At 47.3% G+C, this 20,635-nt stretch overlaps 1 protein-coding gene across 23 annotated transcripts in view; it reads left to right on the top strand.

Annotated features, from left to right (window-relative positions):
* The window catches only part of PLEKHA5 (pleckstrin homology domain containing A5), a 249,250-nt gene that overhangs the window by 186,778 nt on the left and 41,837 nt on the right, over positions 1-20,635 (top strand). For 10 of the 23 annotated variants that reach the window (XR_013231427.1, XR_013231428.1, XM_077340114.1 and 7 more), the window contains 5 exons: positions 235-335; positions 3,680-3,795; positions 11,071-11,535; positions 16,348-16,816; positions 19,853-19,939. Coding sequence is in view for 21 of the 23 variants with exons in the window: in XM_077340114.1 (XP_077196229.1) it covers positions 235-335; positions 3,680-3,795; positions 11,071-11,535; positions 16,348-16,816; positions 19,853-19,939 (1,238 nt within the window). In the remaining 2 variants the exon portion in view is untranslated. Of the gene's footprint in view, positions 1-234; positions 336-979; positions 3,243-3,630; positions 3,796-11,070; positions 11,536-16,347; positions 16,817-19,852; positions 19,940-20,635 lie in introns of those variants that run through there. The other 13 variants (XM_077340115.1, XM_077340122.1, XM_077340118.1 and 10 more) reach the window with 7 other exon arrangements.

A 20,635-nucleotide genomic window follows, 5' to 3' on the forward strand; every position in this document is an offset into this window, starting at 1 on the left:
TAGCCCGTACACCAAGCCTCAAACCAGCGGCTGTTCCACTGTTCTCACGGTGAAGAGACCAGCCTTTGGGCACACTGAAGTGCTGAAAATTTTGCCTAAATCAAGACTTTGACCAGCTACTGCCGACTTCGTCAACAATATCTTGCAGATTGCCCGTGGAACCGGTTTATTTGACTCGCAGGATGCAGGCTGAAAAGACAGTCGTTTAATCAATCGTTCTGATTACTTTCCCAGATGAAAAAGAAGAGGGGATACTGGGAAGCATCCTTCTCCCCAGTTTCCAGGTCGCCATGCTTTCTTCCGAGGATCACATCAACCGCAAGTACGCCTTCAAGGTGAGGAGCTGCAGGACTGTCTGTTGCCCTGTCATTCATCTAGAAGCCCTGACTGTGCGCGCTTTCAGAACAGCCAGGAGCTGCCTCCCTGGTGTATTTTTTTCAAAATTTATAGACTGGCTGTCCAAAAACCCTCGCCAAGTGAATCCCATCCCTTGAAGAGGCAGCTTGTAATGGTTTTAATGCTCTGCTGTAAACACTGGTGGTGTTCTCTATAGCCTCTATTTAAAGATTCTGTGTTTCAGAGTCTGCAGTTTTGGGGAGTTTGGAATAAGCAGTTCCTTTACGCTCTGCATGTGTGTGTCAAAAGGACGCCCTGTATTTAAGGTTGTCAACCTCCAGGGGAGAACTTGAGATCTCCCACTATTACAATTTGCCTCCAGATGACGGAGATCCATTCCCGTGGAGAAAATGGCTGCTTTGGGGGTTGGACTCTACAGCAGGGGGAGTTAATCTGTGGTCTTCCAGATGTCCATGGACTACAATTCCCATGAGCCCCTGCCAGCAAACGCTCATGGGAATTGTAGTCCATGGACATCTGGAGGACCACAGGTTGACTCCCCCTGCTCTACAGCATTATGACCTGCTGAGCTTCCTTGTCTCTCCAAACTCTGTCCTCCACAGCCCTCCCCCCCCCCAAATCTCCAGGTATTCCCACCCACCACCCACCCCTCAAGCTGGCAACCCTACCTGTGTTGGGTTATTGTCCGTATTTCAGCCCCACTGCTGCAGATCCTAAAGATTTGCACACATTTCTTCTCCCCTCTGTGACATCCTGTACAAGGGATCCTCTGCCTCTGCTTTCACATTTTGTGATGGTTTTCTTTAAAAAAAAAAAAAACCACTTTGAACGGATACGCCTTCTGCAGTGCTAGCCGTTTCCCCTTCCCTGTGTTAAGAGTACACATAATGGCAGGTTGTTTGTTTGTTTGTTTATTTATTTTTGTTATATTTATATACCGCCCTCCCTAGAGGCTCCAGGTGGTTCACATAAAACAGAAACAATACAGAGAACTCTGTTTCACAATAACACAGGGCTCATAGCAAGCAACATGGTAGAACGATAGAATAATATGGAGAACATTAAATTAAGGCGTACCAATAGCCCAGTGGGTTGGGCGGAATTATGGTGGATGCCATAGGAGGGAGGCTCAGGAGGAGGGCCCGTGGGCAGTGATGGTTCAGATTGACCTCAACTAAATGCCTGGTGGAGGAGCTCCCTTTTGCAGGCCCTGCAGAACTGCTTTAATTCCGTTATGGCCCTGATCACCTCTGGGAGCTCATACCACCAGGTGGGGGCCAGGATAGACAAAGTTCTGGCCCTGGTTAAGGTCAAGCGAGTTCTGTATGTTCAACTGTGCTGCAGCCTCTCCCAAGCATTCTGCTAATTCTCTAGGCAACTCCTCTTTACTATCTTCCTCATATGCCACCTGAAGCAATTCAGACTTCTCAATGGTACCAGGTCAGCAGGGGATTTTGCAGCCCCTTTTCTCCCTATATCAGGCCATCCCCTGCTTTCCAATTCTAGTTGGGCAATTCCCCTCTGTGTCTTACATTTATGAAGGTCACTTACTCCCAAATGCTCATTTGCTTGCTTGGCTTTTAAAAAAAATGTTTAATTTAGTTTAGTTTATTAGATGTTTAAACCACCCTCCCAGTAAGCTGGCGCACGGTGGTGTCTGAAAAACATAAAATACACAATTACAGCAGATGAAATTCAATTTAAAATCTATTTAAATAGACAGGGACAGGTTAATACATGTTAGACAGCGACAATACTACCGTCAAACATCTATCGCGGGTATTGAATTCTCCCAGGATGACCTGGGAGCAGACCAAAATAGATGGACCAATCAGTGAAAAGATGAGTGGGTGGGGCTATGTGTAAGTAGGCAGATAGATGTAACTCTTGCGAAAGAAATATTTGCACATCTGGACAGGAACAGAAAAATTAGCACTGCCCATTAAGTTTATCCCTTAAAGCAGCGTTTTTCAGTCTTTTGACCATGGAGGAGCCCCTGAAATTATTTTTCAGGCGTCAATGAGCCCCTGAAATGGTCAGCTGGCCACACCTCCCGGCCACACCCCCAGAAGTAAAATGAAAAAAGCTAAAAAAAAAAAATCCAACTGTCTCCTCTGAGTCTTTTAAGCAATTAAAATTCAGGCCTGTAAGCAAACATTTTTGTTCTTCAGAATTTCATCAGTGATTCAGTGAGTCAAAGGGCTCTTGCTCAGATTTTTTTTTCCTGTGGTTACATCTGTATCCTACCAATTTCACCACCGCATTTGTTCATAGGGGGCCGGGGAGAAACGTGCAACTGTCCGACTCCCGTCTGTCCCGGAATCACTAACGAATTTCTGAAGAACAAAAACATTTGTTTCCTGGTCTGCGTTTTGATTGATTAAAAGACTCAGAAGAGACAGTCGTCCGTCAGCTTTTTTCATTTCGTTTTGGGGAATCGACCAGGCTGACGAGTCTTTGGTTGTTCCATGCCCCAGGAAGTGACATGTCACAGGAAGTGACATCACCACGCATGTTAACAGGCAGGCTCGAGGAGGACTGAGGGGAGAAGAGACAGGAGCCTAAACCACAAGAGAACTCACTCATGCTTGGGAGGAGGAAGTAGTAGAAGTGGCTGCTTCCATACCTTGTGGCTGAGTCCATAAAGGCAGGAGAAGAAAGGCTGTGTGTAGACCCCCTTTGGAGCCCCCTCTGGGGGTCCACGGCCCCTCGGTTGGGAATCCCTACCTTAAAGCCTTGTTACGCCATTTTTCACGCCCCATGAATTCAAATGCCTCCTCCGGTTAAACGTTCTAGCCTAACTTTACGTTTTCTTTCTCGGATTTGAACGTCTTTGTGCTGTTCTTGGTGACGGGCGAGCTAAACCACGCTGCAAGTTTTAATGGGTGAGTGCACGATTCAAAATCCGTAGTTGTGCTCCGCCTCCCGATTCTGAATATCGATCAGTGAAAAGATGAGTGGGTGGGGCGAGTATATTTCTTATGCCCTGTATTGTCCTGGACCCCGATAGCCAATTTTTATTCCGTAATTCGTAGAAATCACTCACAGGCGCCCTGGCAAGCAACGAGCCTCATCAATGTAATGCTAATGTGTTTGGCTTAGTATAATTGCCGCAGAAAGACGAGCCTGATGTTGGATAACATTGTTTTCGTTGCTGTGCGATGAATTTTAGAGGCTACCTGCGTACATTTTGCTGCCCCCTGAATTACTGATTAAAGGGAGCAGTAACACGCTTTGATCCTCTGTCTCTCTCTCTCTCTTTCTCTTTTGCAGACTGTTGTAACTCTTGTTTTTCCACAATGACCGTGTCATTTCCGATCAGGCAGCTCATCCAAACATGAGGACCTATTATTTCTGCACAGATACAGCAAAGGAAATGGAGTTATGGATGAAAGCCATGATAGACGCCGCGCTGGTGCAGACAGAGCCCGTGAAAAGGTAACGCAGTTTGACAAACCCATGCAGCATCTGTCATTCGACAGATTGCATTCTCTTTGAGACTTCAAGTGTGAGCACTGTCCGTGTGATTGGATTCCGGTTGGTATTGCCAAACATTTTTCTCATATATATATACATATATATATATACATTAAAAGGTAAATGTATCCCCTGTGCAAGCACCAGGTCCTGTCTGACCCTTGGGGTGACGCCCTCCAGCGTTTTCATGGCAGACTCAATACGGGGTGGTTTGCTAGTGCCTTCCCCAGTCATTACCGTTTACCCCCCAGCCAGCTGAGTCCTCATTTTACCGACCTCGGAAGGATGGAAGGCTGAGTCAACCTTGAGCCGGCTGCTGGGATAGAACACCCAGCCTCATGGGCAGAGCTTTTAGACTGCATGTCTGCTGCCTTACCACTCTGCCCCACAAGAGGCTCTTACGTATATATATATATATGTGTGTGTGTGTGTGTGTGTGTTTGTGTGTACACACACACACACACACACACACACACACATATATATATATATATAAAATTATTTTTTAAGGCAGGTTGATGTTTAAAATAGGATTCCTGTTCCTCATTTTACAAACCCCCAGCATTGGATGTATCTCCCCCAGTTTTCGGGAGCATCACAACCTCCTCCGGTGAAATGGGGCTGCTGTGGGTTTGAGCTGAGATTCATTCTTGATGTAGTGGTTGAGAATATGGACTTTTAACCTGGCGAGCGAGGTTTGATTCCCCGCTCCCCCACATGCAGCCAGCTGGGCTCGCCACAGACCCTGGGCTCGCCACAGCACTGATAAAGCTATTCTGACTGAGCAGGAATATCAGGGCTCTCTCAGCCTCACCTCCCTCACAGGGTGTCCGCTGTGGGGAGAGGAAAGGGAAGGCGAATGTAAGCTGCTTTGAGACTCTTTCTGGTAGAGAAAAGCAGCATATAAGAACCAGCTCTTCTTCTTCTTCAGTAATATCAGGGCTCTCTCAGCCTCCCCTCCCTCACAGGGTGCCTGTTGTGGGGAGAGGAAAGGGAAGGCGCTTTGAGACTCCTTCTGGTAGAGAAAAGTGGTGTATAAGAACCAACTCTTCTTCTTCTTCTTCTTCTCATTCATTCATTCATTCATTCATTCAATCATTCATTTGCAATGGGTTGGTGCAAGGCATTTCTTCAAGAGCATTTTCTGGGGTATTTTCCCATGCAAAATCAGTGCATTGAAAATTTTCCATAACAAAAGCTTCCACAAGTGTACCTTGCCAATCTGCCTGTTCAACTTTTCCTTGTTTTTTTAAAAAAAAACCTTACATGGGATCTTGGATTGGGGAGCAACTCAAGATGTCTGCTGTTTATTTTTTTGTTTGTTTCCTTGTTTGTTTGGAGGGGTGCATATTCCCACAAGAGACTTAAGACCTTCCGCACAACATCTGCTTAAGATCCCTGGCCCAAAGGAGGTGAGATTGGCCCCAACCAGGACGGGGACCTTTTTGTCTGGTGACACGAGCTCCCAAGGGAGATTAGAGCCTTATGGGACTTTAGTCCATTGCACAGGGCCTGTAAAACAAAGCTATTCCACCAGGATTTCGGGGTCCAAAATAACAACCGCTAATAAATGCTGGCGTCACTGATGGGAGATGGAAAGACCAGCTCCTGAAACCAAACCCCCCTATCTAGAATTATTAGTTGGGGGGAGTTAGATTAATAATGTTGTTAATCTTCTTTGCATATGATGTCTTTATGAATGTCGTTACCCGCCCTGAGCAGCGTTGCATGAGCGGATTAGAAAAATAAAGTATTTATTTAACATTTGTGTAAGGACAGTGATAGAATCATAGAATCATAGAGTTGGAAGGGACCTCCTGGGTCATCTAGTCCAACCCCCTGCACTATGCAGGACACTCACAACCCTCTTGCTCATCCACTGTCACCTGCCACCCCCTTGGGCCTCTCCGTCAGATGGCTATCCAGCCTCTGTTTAAAAATTTCCAAAGATGGAGAACCCACCACCTCCCGAGGAAGCCCGTTCTACTGAGAAACCACTCCAACTGTCAGGAACTTCTTCCGGACGTTTAGGCGGAATTTCTTTTGAATTAATTCCATCCCAGTCATTAGTGGTTAACTCCCAGTTGTTTTTCTTTACGTTTATTTTTTCCTTAAACAAAACCTGTCGGTTACCCAAGTTCACATCAATGTGTACTCTTACTCCCCATGTCCCCCTTGTAGATTTTATTTTTGATTTGCACAGAGAGCCCGGCTACCTGTTGCCAAATTGTGTTTGATGCCGTTAAAATCCTGATTTGAATGGAGCTTAAAGGGTTATATTTATATACCGCCCTCCCCGGAGGCTCCAGGTGGTTCACATAAAACAGAAAAAATAGGGTTGCTCCTTGCTTCCAAAAGAGTCAAGTCCAAAGAGAGTCAAGTTCAAGGTTTCCGTTTTTGTGGACGGAAGAAGGAAAAGGTTTTCTTTACTTCTGCTTTTCAAGCAATTAGAGATGGTGGTTTCGCTCAAATGGGAATGACATTATTCTGAAAACTGGAAGTCATTAACGTAGCTATGGCCTCTGATGAGGTGCCTAAGGATGGAGCTTAAATAAGGTGGCCGGGAGGGGGAGAGGCTAAAACCACTTCCATTGTGACCGTAAAGAGTAATCTTAAAAGTTGTTGCTACGACATAGTTTTAAACATTTTTCAGATGACCTCTTTTGTCCTGGTGAGTCCCTGCCCCTTCTGATCTTCTCCTGCAACTTAGCATATCTTTCATGTATTGAATATATATAACATACATTTAACTGAAGCTATTTTGCTTTCGAGACTTAATTATGTGTCCTTTCTCCAAACTGTCTGGGTTGTTGGGTTTTGTTTTTTGTTTTTTTTGCTAGAGACAGACCCAGGTTTAATAACGCCCTGAGGAGGTCTACTGAGATTAATTAATGCTAATTGTTTTAAATAATCAAGAGCCCTCTTAAACTTGCCACTCAGACAATGAGACAAGTTCCCCGAGGTGGCTTCATTTCTGATACATCCTAATTTAGCACACTCCAAGCAGTGTGTGGGCTGTTCCAGATTGTTTAATGGTTTGGAATCTAAAACTGTTTTGTTTTGTTATTATTAATAATAATACTAATAATAATACTACTACTACTAATAATAATAATAATACTCTTTATTTTTTATAATCTGCCTTTCCTACATTCAGGGCCGGTAACAACAATAAGTAAACCAATCAGTAACATTATACAATCAATTATCTGTTCCACATAATATATTTCTGGTAAGGCCTTGGAGGAGGATCTGGTCTTATGGCTTAAGGGCCACTCAGCACTTAACAGCCACTCAGGGCAGCTGTCCCGCCCTCGAGTGCCTCCTCTTCCAACCGGCTTGCCTGTCTGTCCAGCGGCCAGCCAGTTGCCTTCCCTCCCCCACCCCTGACCACCCCCTCCTCCTTACACTTCCCTCTAAGGCTCGGGGACTGCAGATCCCTGCTGCATGAGAGCTGCCCCTATTGGTGAGTTCCCTAACAACTACCTGCAGCCTGTGTGGATGAGTCCATTGAGGCCTAAGGACAGGTCTTGCGGTGCCCGTAGATGCCACTGCTGGAGGAGCCTAGCACGGAGACATGGCCTGGTGACATCCCTTCAGGGGGTCCTCAAACCCCGAAAATTTATTTCCTCCTCCACGGTCAAGAGGTGGCAAAAGCCTGGGTTATGGCAATGCTACACAAACTCTGCACTTCCCCTAAGTTTTAGGAAAGGACGTCAAAGATGGCAGGAAGTAATTGCTATGGCCTCTCAGTGGATCAAAGTGATCCTGGTTGGGTTCGTTATAATTTCAGCTCTCTTTGCCCCCAAATGATTGCTTAATGCCATTTTAGTAGACTAGATTTTTAAAAGTCAAGGTGGGGGGCGGGGAATTTGGAGGTGTGGAGGGAGTCATAATCGGCAGGTGAATGCAAAAATAACAAGACGTCTTGGGGAGGGGTCGGGATATTTCAAGAACGGCAGGAGCTGATGGCGGGAAGGCAGAGGGAATGACACATGGTGTGAGTAACACATCGGGATCTAAACGAGGGCGCTCAGGGGAGAAGGCAGAGCTAGCTCCGGGTAGGAGACGAGAGAGGAACAGAAAAGTCGGAGCGGGTGGGTGCCGGTGGTGGAGAAAGGAATCTGAGATTTTAATAAAAAGCAGCAAGGCCTGACAGCATCTGAAAATCTCTCCTGGGTAAACGCACAAACGGCGGTGCTGTTCCCGTTTCCTGAAAAGATACAATTATTTCGCACCACAGTTCGAGTCAGCAAATATTTCTCCCCCCTCACTGTAATTAACAGAAGCCGCCGGTTCTTTCCAGCCGATGAAGGACAGCCGACATCCTGGCTTGCCAGATGATGTCAGCGACCATACAGGGTTTGAAATCAAATCCCCCCCTGCCCCTTTATCTGCCAGAAGGGCTGGCACAGAGGGGCTTGGGAGCGAGACGGCTCCAGGCATCAGTCTTCGTGCTCCATTCCAGAAGACTTTGGCTGGATGGCTGGCAGCCGGGACTCCAGAGGCCTCCCTGTTGAAAAGGAACCGCCAATTATGTCTCCGGGGCCAAGCGAGAAATTGGCCCTCCGTTTCCGTTCCCTTCTGCCGTTCCCGGATGCAGTGCAGGGAAGAGCCTCTGTATTATGGTGGCTGCAGAGGTCTGTAATAGGCCTATTATGCACGGCTGCTGAAACAACGGCATGGAGAACGCGGTTAGGAGGGTGGACTTCTAATCTGGCGAGCCGGGTTTGATTCCCTGCTCCCCCACGTGCAGCCAGCTGGGTGACCTTGGGCTCGCCACGGCACTGAGAAAGCAGGAATAACAGGGCTCTGTCAGCCTCCCCTCCCTCACAGGGTGTCTGTTGTGGGGAGCGGAAAGGGAAGAGTATCCGATTATGCACACAGCTACTCCGGAGCCGCTTCTGGTTGCGCCCTGGTCCCAGGAAGCTCCACTTTCTTCCGCATCTCGCTAATGCAGCTTTTTCGGCGGCATACGTTGACTCTGCACCCGGTTGCTGCCTACAGCGTGCATAATTGGTGATTTTAGCCACCGCCATTCCACCCCGTGCATAATGGGCCATAGCGATGCAAAGGGCCCTACCCCACAGATGGAATCTAGCAGCCCATCGGAGCCAGACCGGTTGATCGTAGCCTTTACTTCCAAAACCCTCAGAGAATTCCATGCACACGAGCTTGATTTGTATAATTGATTTCCAGAACTTATGTGGCATCACTGCTCCTGACGTGCAAGCCTGTGATGTTTTGTTCATATTACCCTTGAGGAAGATGCAGAGCCATCTTTTGGCACCCGTTAGGCCTGGAGGGCAGGGCAGGTATTCAGTGTGTGTGCACACTTTCTCCTCCTGAACTGATGGAATTGGGAGCTGCAACCAAGCAGCGGCTACCTTACAGTGAGCATGTCAGGTTTTCAAGACAAGAGACGATCCAAGGTGTGCAATAAAATCAGAGCCCAGTAGCACCTTTTAAGACCAACAAAGATTTATTCAAGGCGTGAGCTTTCGAGTGCAAGCACTCTTCGTCAGACTGTGAACTGACCATCATAACAGTAGGAATATATAAGCAAAAGCTAATCCTGTTACATTAGTAAACTGTGTCACAGCATCCAAACACAGCCACATGACAACTCCCTGCCAAACCAACCAATCAGACCCCTCAAACCCATTTGTAGTTCACAAAGACATATCAGAAATAAAACTGTCAAAGCCACGGCTCACACCCTCCTATTTGCTGCCGGCCCCTTCTGTCTCCATACCAGTGTGAAACTTTCCTACAAGTAGAAACTAAGCTGGCAGCTATCTTGCCCTGGTACCAGAGGGTAGAATTCAGAATTACGTTATATATTACCAACAGTCACATAATCCCAATTAAAATAAATTTTGAGGAATGTGGATACACAACCTAAACAAGGTTAGCATGCATAGTTGAGATTAAAAAAAAACCTTTGCCCTTGTTGAGTCCAGGGTATGTCAAAGTATTAAGAGTTGTAATTTGCATTTCTGCTCCAAGGTGTGGTTTGGCATTGTGTAGCGGTGTAGCAAACCTGGATGACCTCGGGGGTCTCCCACCCAAATACTAACCAGGGCTGAGCCTGCTTAGCTTCTGAGATCTAAGAAGAGAGAGCTAGCCTGGTTCATCCAGTTCGGGGCTCTTCTAAGCCAGAAGAAGAAGAGTTGGGTTTTATACCCTGATTTTCACAATCCAAAGGAATCTGAAAGCAGTTTGCCATTCCCTTCCTCTCAGTGGAACAGGCTTCCTCGGGAAGGGGTGGGTTCTCCATCTTTGGAAATTTTTAAACAGAGGCTGGAGAGCCATCTGACGGAGAGGCTGATTCTGTGAAGGCTCAAGGGGGTGGCAGGTGACAGTGGGTGAGCGATTGGGATGTGAGTGTCCTGCATAGTGCAAGGGGTTGGATTAGATGACCCAGGAGTCCCTTCCAACTCTGTTATTCTATGATTCTAAACTCCGTCTAAACATCCAGAAGAAGTTCCTGACAGAGCGGTTTCTCAGTGGAACAGGCTTCCTCGGGATGTGGTGGGTTCTCCATCTTTGGAGATTTTTAAACAGAGGCTGGAGAGCCATCTGACGGAGATTCTGTGAAGGTTCACGGGGGTGGCAGGTGACAGTGGATGAGCTTCAGGGTTGTGGGTGCCCTGCATAGTGCAGGGGGTTGGACTAGATGACCCAGGAGGTCCCTTCCAACTCTATGATTCTATTCCCCATAAAAGGGCCGAGAGAGCTCAAAGAGAACTGCTATGTGAGAACATGACTGTGACTACCCCCCAAGGTCATCCAGCTGGCTGCATGTGGAGGAGCAGGGAATCAAACCCGGCTCTCCAGATTAGAGGCCGCCGCTCTTAACCACTGCATCAAGCTGGCTTTCTTATTCAAAGGCAGGATGTCCAGCCAACATTCTTTTTCTCCCCTTTCTGCCATAGCAAGTCCACAAGATTTCCCGCAAGCTGATCCTTCTGTGCCCTAGGCGGCTATTTCCCCCTAGTTCCCTGTAATTACCTCAACGCGAGTTCAGAATTCGCTGCTCCTGCTGCATCCAGCAATCTTGTACCTGATGCAGCTGCCTAACCTGCCACGGCTATGGAGCTGGAAAGCCGAAGAAACGGCACGCTGTTTGTTTGGGGGGCAGGAGGGGGGGGGACACAAGTTTCTCTGTTTCAGCAAATTTCTACTGATGTTGTTCTGGGGGGGGCGGGGTGTCTCTTTGCTTCCCTTTTTTAGAGCAGACAAGATAACTGCTGAAAACACACCGCCGCGTGAGGCGAATAACCTCGCAAACCACCGGGTGCTAATTAAACCAGAAGCACAGAATAATCAGCGGAACAGAGAAGTGAGCAAGATGGAGGACAAGAAGGCCCTGGAGGCGGAAAAGTACGGTTTTCAGAAAGTCGGGCGCGACAGACCCTTAACCAAAATCAGCAGCGTGAAGCAGAACCCTTTGGGGTCGGATTACGGGACTTTGCCGGCCGGCACGGTCCCGGCCGGGCACTACAGGCCGGTTCACTTCAACGGGTCCGAGAAAGCTGTCAACCTGGTCCTGACAGACTCCGGAGAGGGCCTCCCCCACAACTCCTTCCACTCGCACGTGGAGTCCGAGCGCGTCATCCAGAGGACGAATTCGATGCTGCAGCTGGAGCAGTGGATCAAAATACAGCGAGGAAAAGGCCAAGAGGAAGAAACGAGGGGGTAAGTGACTCCAGGAGTGTCAGGAGGGAACTTGACCCCAGTGGCACCTTGAAAGCCCAACCAAGTTGAATTCTGGATATCGGCTTTTGCGTGCGTGTGCCCCTCTTCAGGCAGTCCTGATCCGGCAACGGATATTAAAAATCCGGCTTCCCCGACGTGCGCTAAAATGAACCAGTTTAATGTGACTTTAACATCCCAGTCGGGTCTCCCCGGGGGACTCTGGAAAGGATTCTGTGTTTAAAAATAATTTATTTTTAAACCAGTTTGGTGTAGTGGTTAGGAGTGCGGACTTCTAATCTGGCATGCTGGGTTCGATTCTGCACTCCCCCACATGCAACCAGCTGGGTGACCTTGGGCTAGTCACAGCACTGATAAAACTGTTCTGACTGAGCAGAGATATCAGGGCTCTCTCAGCCTCACCCACCTCACAGGGTGTCTGTTGTGGGGAGAGGAAAGAGAAGGAGACTGTAAGCCGCTTTGAGACTCCTTTGGGTAGAGAAAAGTGGCATATAAGAACCAACTCTTTTTCTTCTTCAGTAATCTCAGGGCTCTCTCAGCCTCCCCTCCCTCACAGGGTGTCTTTTGTGGGGAGAGGAATGGGAAGGTGACTGTAAGCCGCTTTGAGCCTCCTTCGGGTAGGGAAAAGCGGCATACAAGAACCAACTCTTCTTCTTATTATTACCTAGAATTTCCAATTGGCTTTCAGGTGCTGCGCACAGTCTGTTTACATTTCTTCTGATGTGCATCCCTCCCTGCCCCAGAGCCAAGAGTTAGCAGTAGCCATTACACAGATAGAGATGGTGGGCGGGTGGGGCCTGAAGCCAGAGAAACGACATTTGAGTCCAGAGGCACCTTGAAGACCGACAAGAGTTTTTATTCAAGGGGTTAGCCTCCGTGTGCAGGCACCCTTTGTCGGATACAGTGAGAGACTGGTCCTTGCTTACCTGCCAGTCCATCCAGTTTTTCCAGTCCGGATTGTCTCCTTGTCACTCAAAAGCTAACCCAGCCTTCATACAGAACCCTTATTGCGGCTACCTGTTCTGCTCCTGTCCAGGCGGAGCAGTTTCTTCTTCTACCTTTGAACCTGCCCTCTTCAGTTCCCTAGCACAGGCTTTCTCAACCAGGCATTCATGAAACCCTGGGGTTCCTTGATGGCCCAGGAAGGGTTCCCCAAGCGGGTGGGAATAAATTAATTTTAATATATTTTTTAGAAATGTATTAAACATTTATCAGGTGGTTTAACCACATGTGGTCATGTTGACCTGTTCCCTCCAACCCCGAATGGCCTGTGGTGGGCCTGGAGGGGGTGGAAAGGGGAGGGGTCCCAGGTGGGCATGGACACAGGTAGGTTTCCCAACCCTATTCTGCACGATCACACCACTTCTGGGGGTTCTCAAAGCCTTAAGAATATCTCAGGGGGTTCTCGATGGTAAAAAATGTCGGGAAACGCTGCCCTAGAATTTATGAACTATGCCCCAATGCAGGTTTGCCAACTGCAATGGTCACGTACTGCCAGACTGACCCGTCCTTTGTTTAATTAGCGACCTCTGGAATTCTTCAGTGGCCTCCCATCTGAACACGAACCAGGAATGATACTGCTTAACTTCCCAGATCAGGCTAGATTAGGGCAAAATGCACAAATGCCATAAGAAGTGCTTCACAGCCCTTCTCTGACACTTGGGAGCAACATTTTAGGAAAGGAGAAAGCAGCGACTTTGCCACTGTCTATCCCAGGGGTAGTCAAACTGCGGCCCTCCAGATGTCCATGGACTACAATTCCCATGAGCCCCTGCCAGCGGTTGCTGGCGGGCTCGTGGGAATTGTAGTCCATGGACATCTGGAGGGCCGCAGTTTGACTACCCCTGGATTAGGCATTCAGGGTTGGGCCATAATACAGGACTAAAATGTATGTTTCCATGTAACTGAAGCAGCATTATTCTGATTCCAAACAACTGATTCACTGTGGGGGGGATCATTACCGATACTTGAATGGAAAGACAGAGGATATTTATTATGTAGTCAGTGTATGATAGCATTTCATGCACGGGATTGGAAGTAGCTGTGGAAAAGCCACCTAGTTACCAAAAGTTTTAAAAAAATTATCTTCCAAACAGGAGCTCTCTCAGCCTCACCTCCCTTACAGGGTGTCTGTTGTGGGGAGAGGAAAGGGAAGGCAACTGTAAGCCGCTTTGAGACTCCTTTGGGTAGAGAAAAGCGGCATATAAGAACCAACTCTTCTTCTCCTTCAGTAATATCAGGGCTCTCCCAGCCTCTCCTCCCTCACAGGGTGTCTGTTGTGGGTAGAGGAAAGTGAAGTTGATTGTAAGTTGCTTTGAGACTCCTTCGGGTAGAGAAAAGCAGCATATAAGAACCAACTCTTCTTCTCCTTCAGTAATATCAGGGCTCTCCCAGCCTCTCCTCCCTCACAGGGTGTCTGTTGTGGGGAGAGGAAAGGGAAGTTGATTGTAAGTTGCTTTGAGACTCCTTCGGGTAGAGAAAAGCAGCATATAAGAACAAACTCTTTTTCTTCTTCAGTAATATCAGGGCTCTCTCAGCCTCACCCACCTCACAGGGTGTCTGTTGTGGGAAGAGGCAGGTTAGGCGATTGTAAGCTGCTTTGAGACTCCTTCGGGTAGAGAAAAGCAGCATATAAGAACAAACTCTTTTTCTTCTTCAGTAATATCAGGGCTCTCTCAGCCTCACCCACCTCACAGGGTGTCTGTTGTGGGGGGAGGAAAGGGAAGGCGAATGTAAGCCGCTTTGAGACTCCTTTGGGTAGAGAAAAGCAGCATATAAGAACCAACTCTTCTTCTCCTTCAGTAATATCAGGGCTCTTTCAGCCTCACCCACTTCACAGGGTGTCTGTTGTGGGGAGAGGAAAGGAAGGCAATTATAAGCTGCTTTGAGACTCCTTTGGGCAGTGAAAAGTGGGGTATAAAAACGAATTCTTCTTCTTCTTCAGCAGAATTCCCAGCAGGCCACAGATCAAGGCCCATGCTAATGTTGCCCGTCTCACAACTGCAGTTTGGCGCTTGGGTACATGTTACTGTCTTGCCCGCCCCTTCCTTCTCAGCATTCAGCATGAATAGGCAATATTCCTTCTCATTTGTATTCTTTTTGAGGTTTTTGTCACAGCATTATTACATTGGATGTGTTCCAGAATAAACTCATCCTATTGTGGGAGCTTTACGATGGCAAAAGCTATTAACAAAACATTATTCGGTGGCAGTATCCAAATCCTCTTGATCATGGAAAACATCTTGTTGGTTGAATACGAATGCATTCGTCAACACGAGACGTATACTTTGAAAGAATGCCTTAATTCGGAGAAGAAATGGGAGAGTCGCAGGGTTTGCGGCTGTCCTTTGCTTCATGGCAAACAAGCAGCTTTCTTTTTTTCACAGCTCTTAAAGTTATTCTTGCCTGATTTTTTTCCCCTTCTCCAATTATCAATCACTCACTAAAACTAAGATTTGAACTCTTGGCCTATGGGCCCAAACAGTACTGTGACAAACGTTTTCTCGCACATAAAAACTTAGACATGTGAGTTTCAGAGGATCTGAACTATGCATTGAGCATCGGAGAGTGGCCTTCAAGTTTATAGGAACCTGCAGTTTTAGCTGCCTTTTAGTATATCAACCAATGACTTGGGGATAAAAATATGTAGGTGAGCGGATAACCTTCATTGTTATTTCTATAGTTCTCCAGTCTCAAACAAGGCATTTTACCATAAAATGTTAGACTTGTAGCTACCCTAAATATCACATTATTATTAGCATGGAAAAGTGCCCTTATTTAATAAGTTTTTTTAAAGAAAATATATAACCCTACTGTTGTTGAATTCCTGTGCCAAGTTGGTGAATCTGAAGATAGACTTCAGGAGACATGAACTTAGCAGAAGAAGATCCTGTCTCCTTCCACTCTGTTTGCATGTCAAAGGCAAGGAATTGATTTTTGCAGTGCTTGGGGAAAGTAGCTGTATTGCTCAAATTATGTATTACCTGTCATGCTGCAGGGCCCTGATATCTATAGTCCAGGCTAGCTTGGTCTCACCAGATCTCAGAAGGTAAGCAGCATCAGTCCTGGTTCGTAGTTGGACAGGAGACCCCCAAGAAAGTCCAGGGCTCAACACAAAGGCAAGCAATTGCAAACCACCTCTCAACAACTCTTGCCATGAAAGCCCTATGGCAGGCTTTCTCAACGGGGGTTTCGTGAAACCCTGGGGTCTCTTGAGGGCCCTGGAAAGGTTCCCCGAATGGGTGGAAGTTGAATATTTTAACATATATTTTATTCATTTGTTAAACATTTATCGGGTGATATGGCCATATATGGTCATGTTGACCCGCCCCCCCCCATGGTCAATGATGGACCAAGAAAGGGTGGGAAGGGGCCCGTGTGGCCATGTCCACAGCTATACTTCCTAACTGTATTCTGCACGATTGCACCTCTTCTGGGGTTTCTCAAAGCCTGAGGAATGTTTCAGGGGTTTCTCAAGCATTAAAAAGTTGAGAAAGGTTGCCCTATGGCAGGGATCCTCAACCTGTGGTCCTCCAGATGTTCATGGACTACAATTCCCATGAGCCCCTGCCAGCATTTGCTGGCAGGAGCTCATGGGAAATGTAGTCCATGAACATCTGGAGGACTACAGGTTGAGGATCCTTGCCCTATGGAATCACTATAAGTCATCCACAGTTTGACATAACTTTCCCACCACCCAATGGTGCAGGAGGGGAGGGGAGGGAGAAACCAGTTTGCTGCCTATTCCTGCGACTTCGTGCGTTTCGAATGACTGAAGACGAGCTCTTGTTTCAGTATCCTCTCATACCAGACGTTACCGCGAAACATGCCAAGCCACCGGGCCCAAGTCCTACCTCGGTATCCGGAAGGCTATCGCACCCTCCCGAGGAACACGAAAACCAGGCCCGAAAGCATCTGCAGCGTGACCCCCTCCGTTTACGACAAGACCCTCGGGACCCTCCCGCCCGACGACAAGAGGAGATCCATGCGGGACGACACCATGTGGCAGCTCTACGAGTGGCAGCAGCGGCAGTTTTACAATAAGCAAACGACCCTTACGAGACATGGTACTTTAAGCAGCCCCAAAACCATGATTAATATCTCTGATCAAGCCATGCATTTGATTCCCACATCACCTTCCCATGGTTCAATAGCAGGTTTCCAAGGATACTCCCCGCAGCGGAACTACCGGTCCGAAGTGTCCTCGCCGGTGCAAAGAGGAGATGTGACCATTGACCGCAGGCATAGGCCCCATCACAACAAGGTGAACCCTTCGTCTCTTTCCGTGGTCTCGAAACGAACTTTTGGCTCGGGTTGTTTGGCTGGGATGGAATGTGGCGACTTGTCACTGGAACCGATTTTACTGTAGCGCATGGCTATTTCACCCTCCCAGAATACATGCCGAGTTCCGTGATGCTGTTTTAGAGAAAGTCAAGGGGGAAATTCTGGTTCGTACACCGGTTGGCTGTTATTTGGTCAAACCGAAAATGTTGCATTGTTGCTATTGCTGGACAGAACATCTTAAAGCAGTGGGTCTCAACCTGGGGGTCGAGACCCCTTTAAGACCCTTTTACAGGGGTCGTGGCAGGGCAAGCAACGTGGCCGGGGGGGGGTGCCACCACTGTTGCCACTCCTCCTGAAGGAGCACACCAATTTATAAACAATTTATAACCAATTTATATATACAATCATGAACAATGGATCTCCGCACCATTGGTCAATATGGGTTTAATTTCTGTGAAAGGACACTTGTATGATTTTATGGTTGGAGGTCACCACAATATAAGGAACTATTATATAACTAGTATTAAAGGGTTGCGGCATTAGGAAGGTTGAGAACCACTGTCTTAAGGGCACTGAAAGATTCCTGCCCTGCCATTTTTCTTGCTGAGATTCCCAGCAATGTTGGTTGGTTGGTTGGTTTCCCACCACTCTCGACATCCAGCCCGTGGTGGGTTAAAAAAACTATCTCCTACTACAATAAAACCCCCAATAAAATCCCATTAAAACACATACAACTATATATAAATCATGGCGGTAAAAAATCAACCCTCACCCCACCACGGTTGACTGCCAGCCAGGCATCAAGGGGGACAACATCCACTGGTCACCAATATGGTGGTAGAACTTCCATGGGGAGGGGGTACATCTCACAGTGCTTGGTAGAAAAGACGCAGGCAGTCAGATCATGTAACGTTTGAGGTTGTGTAGTAGAACTTATTTAGTGTGGAAGCATGTCCTGACCTTCTCTGCTTAATCATCTATCATAGTTGTTGCTTTTTCTGTTCTTGCCCCTAGAACAGTAAGTGTGTCTTTCAATTTTCTTTCTCATCACCAAATACAAAACCTTCATTGGGATGTGTATAGAAGATACAACATAAGGGAACAATATACAAAAGAGTGGAGAGAGGAAGGGAAGGCAATTGACAGCCATTTTGAGACCCTTTAGTGTAGTGCAAAGTGAGGTATCAAAACCAACTCTTGTTCATATTCAGAGGCAGTAAACTCTCTGAATACCAGTGCCAGGAAGCCCCATCAGGAGAAAACTTCAGCCTTTATGCCTTCTTGCTGAACCCTCCAGAGGAAGTGGTTGACCACTGTGTGAGTCAGGATGCTAGACTAGGTGGTCTCTCCTTATGTCCTTAGGATTTTGGATTAGATGGACCCCTGGTCTGACCTAGTAGGGCTCTTCTTAAGTCCTTAGGATGCTGAAATAGATGGACCCCTGGCCTGATCCAGCAGAGCTCTTCTAGTCCTTAGGATGCTGGACACGATGGACTGCTGGTCTGACCTAGCAGAGCTCTCCTTATATTCTTAATTGCCTGGTCTGTTCCCGTTCCTTTCTCTCATAATACAACAATCCCTCCTTCTTAACAGATGTGGGGTGCATCCATTTGACATCTAGGTGTCTATACCCTGTTCCTCTTTCCTCCGTCTGCTCAGGTATTTGAGCCCCCATTTTCCCACTAGACCAGCTTAAAGGCTGGATTCTAGACCTGCAATTTAAGAATACGGTCACAAAAGTGGGACTCCCAAATCTAAAGGCTTGATAGAATCAGAATCCAGTAGCACCACTGAGGAAGAGTGCTTGCACTCAAAAGCTCACACCCTGAATAAATCTTTGTTGGTCTTAAAGGTGCTACTGGACTCTGATCCTATTGTGCTACTTCAGACCAACATGGCTACCCATTTGAATCTAAAGGCTTGAGTGTGCGTACTAAAAAAAAAAAACCCTAACAACAGGTATGCCAATAATGATTCTGGCTCAATCAGACATTTCTCCAACACGTAAATGTGAATAATTCATCCCACTTTAGTTTGGGGTTGAGGCAGTAGCTTGCAGGAGATCACCCTATTGACTTTTTACAAATAAAGCTGTTAATTATCCCACTTTAGCATCTGGATGCAGCAGTAGCTTGCAGGAGACCACCCTTTTGGCTTTTACGAATAAAGCTGCTAATTAAGGGGTCATAAATGGCACAGAGGGAGGGTGAATGGAATTCCTTATTAGTTGCTGCCAGTGAGCTCCCGGGCAGCAACTAATAAGGAATTCCCTTCCTCTGGAGGGTTCAGCAAGAAGGCATCGGGTAACTACGATCAGAATTGTGACCACCGCCGCTTATATGTTATATGTGACTTGTCTTGATGTTAATTGGGGTTTTTATGGGGTTTTTAGAGCCTCTTGTGGCGCAGAGTGGTAAGGCAGCTGCCTGAAAGCTTTGCCCATGAGGTTGGGAGTTCGATCCCAGCAGCCGGCTCAAGGTCGACTCAGCCTTCCATCCTTCCGAGGTTGGTAAAATGAGTACCCAGCTTGCTGCTGGGGGGTAAACGGTTATGACTGGGGAAGGCACTGGCAAACCACCCCGTATTGAGTCTGCCAAGAAAACGCTAGAGGGCGTCACCCCAAGGGTCAGACATGACTCGGTGCTTGCACAGGGGATACCTTTACCTTTACCTTTATGGGGTTTTTATTGTGTTTTAACTGTTTATGTTGTAAACCGCCCTGAGACCTATTTGGAGAAGGGCGGTCTAAAAATTAAATAACAATAATAACAATAATAATAATAATAATCCTTGGGGGGGCTTCTTGACATGGTGGGGAGATCTGTTTGTCCTGCCAATCCATGAGCAATTCCTTTCACTTTGGACGCCTTTCATAAACCTTAACTTGACTTGGGGGAGGGGCGGGGGGGGGGGGAGAATCACGCTTAGAATATCCGACTTAACCTTTGCTTCTGGAAGCTTTGACAGGCACCCGGATCCTAACGCAGAGTCCTCTCTCTTCCCTCCGTCTCCGTAGCAGCATGTCTTTGTGGCTGACAGAAGGTCGATGCCGGCGGGCCTGAGTGTGCAGCCCATCAGTCCCCAGAGCTTGCAAGGCAAAACGGTGAGTGGCGTTTTTATATTTAGCGCATCATTTTTTATTTAAGAAGCAGCCCATAAAACACGACAGACACGGCGACGGCTGTATTGGTTGTAGACTTCCTTTCAGTTGTTGTTTCTGTAATCAGAGCACTCCCTTCCAAACAGGTCAGATCCAACCGGATGCGTCCAGTTTTTGCACAGGGGCAATCTCTTTTTGTGTGTGTGTTTGGACTTCATTTGTACTGGACAGCCCAGGTTAGCCTGATCTCATCAGGTCTCAGAGGTTAAGCAAGGCTGATCCTGGCGAGCATTTAGAGAGCCTTTACCTGGCCCAGGCAAGCATGATCCGGTCTGAGCTTAGAAGCTAAGCAGGACTAACCCTGTCTGGGATTTGGAGGGGAGACCTCCAAGGATTCAGATGGAGTTCCTCCAAAGAACTCCAGGGGTCATGATGATGTGGAGGCTGGAAAGGGCAAGCCACCTTGGAATGTCCACTATCCTGGCTACATTACGGACGTCCTAGGTAGATAGTATTTGGATGGGGGACCTCCAAGGAGGGTCATATCATCAGGGTCATATCATCAGGGTCATGATATGAAGGCAGGCAACAGTGAACCAGTGAATCTCTTGCCTTGAAATCCCTACTGGGTCAGCTGTGAACTGATGGCAAAAAAAAACAAGTCCACGTCTAGGGACAGTTCTCTTGGTCTCATGTAAT

This window comes from Paroedura picta, chromosome 5 (genome assembly GCF_049243985.1).
Source record: "Paroedura picta isolate Pp20150507F chromosome 5, Ppicta_v3.0, whole genome shotgun sequence".
In the NCBI taxonomy this organism is placed as follows: Eukaryota; Metazoa; Chordata; class Lepidosauria; order Squamata; family Gekkonidae; genus Paroedura; species Paroedura picta.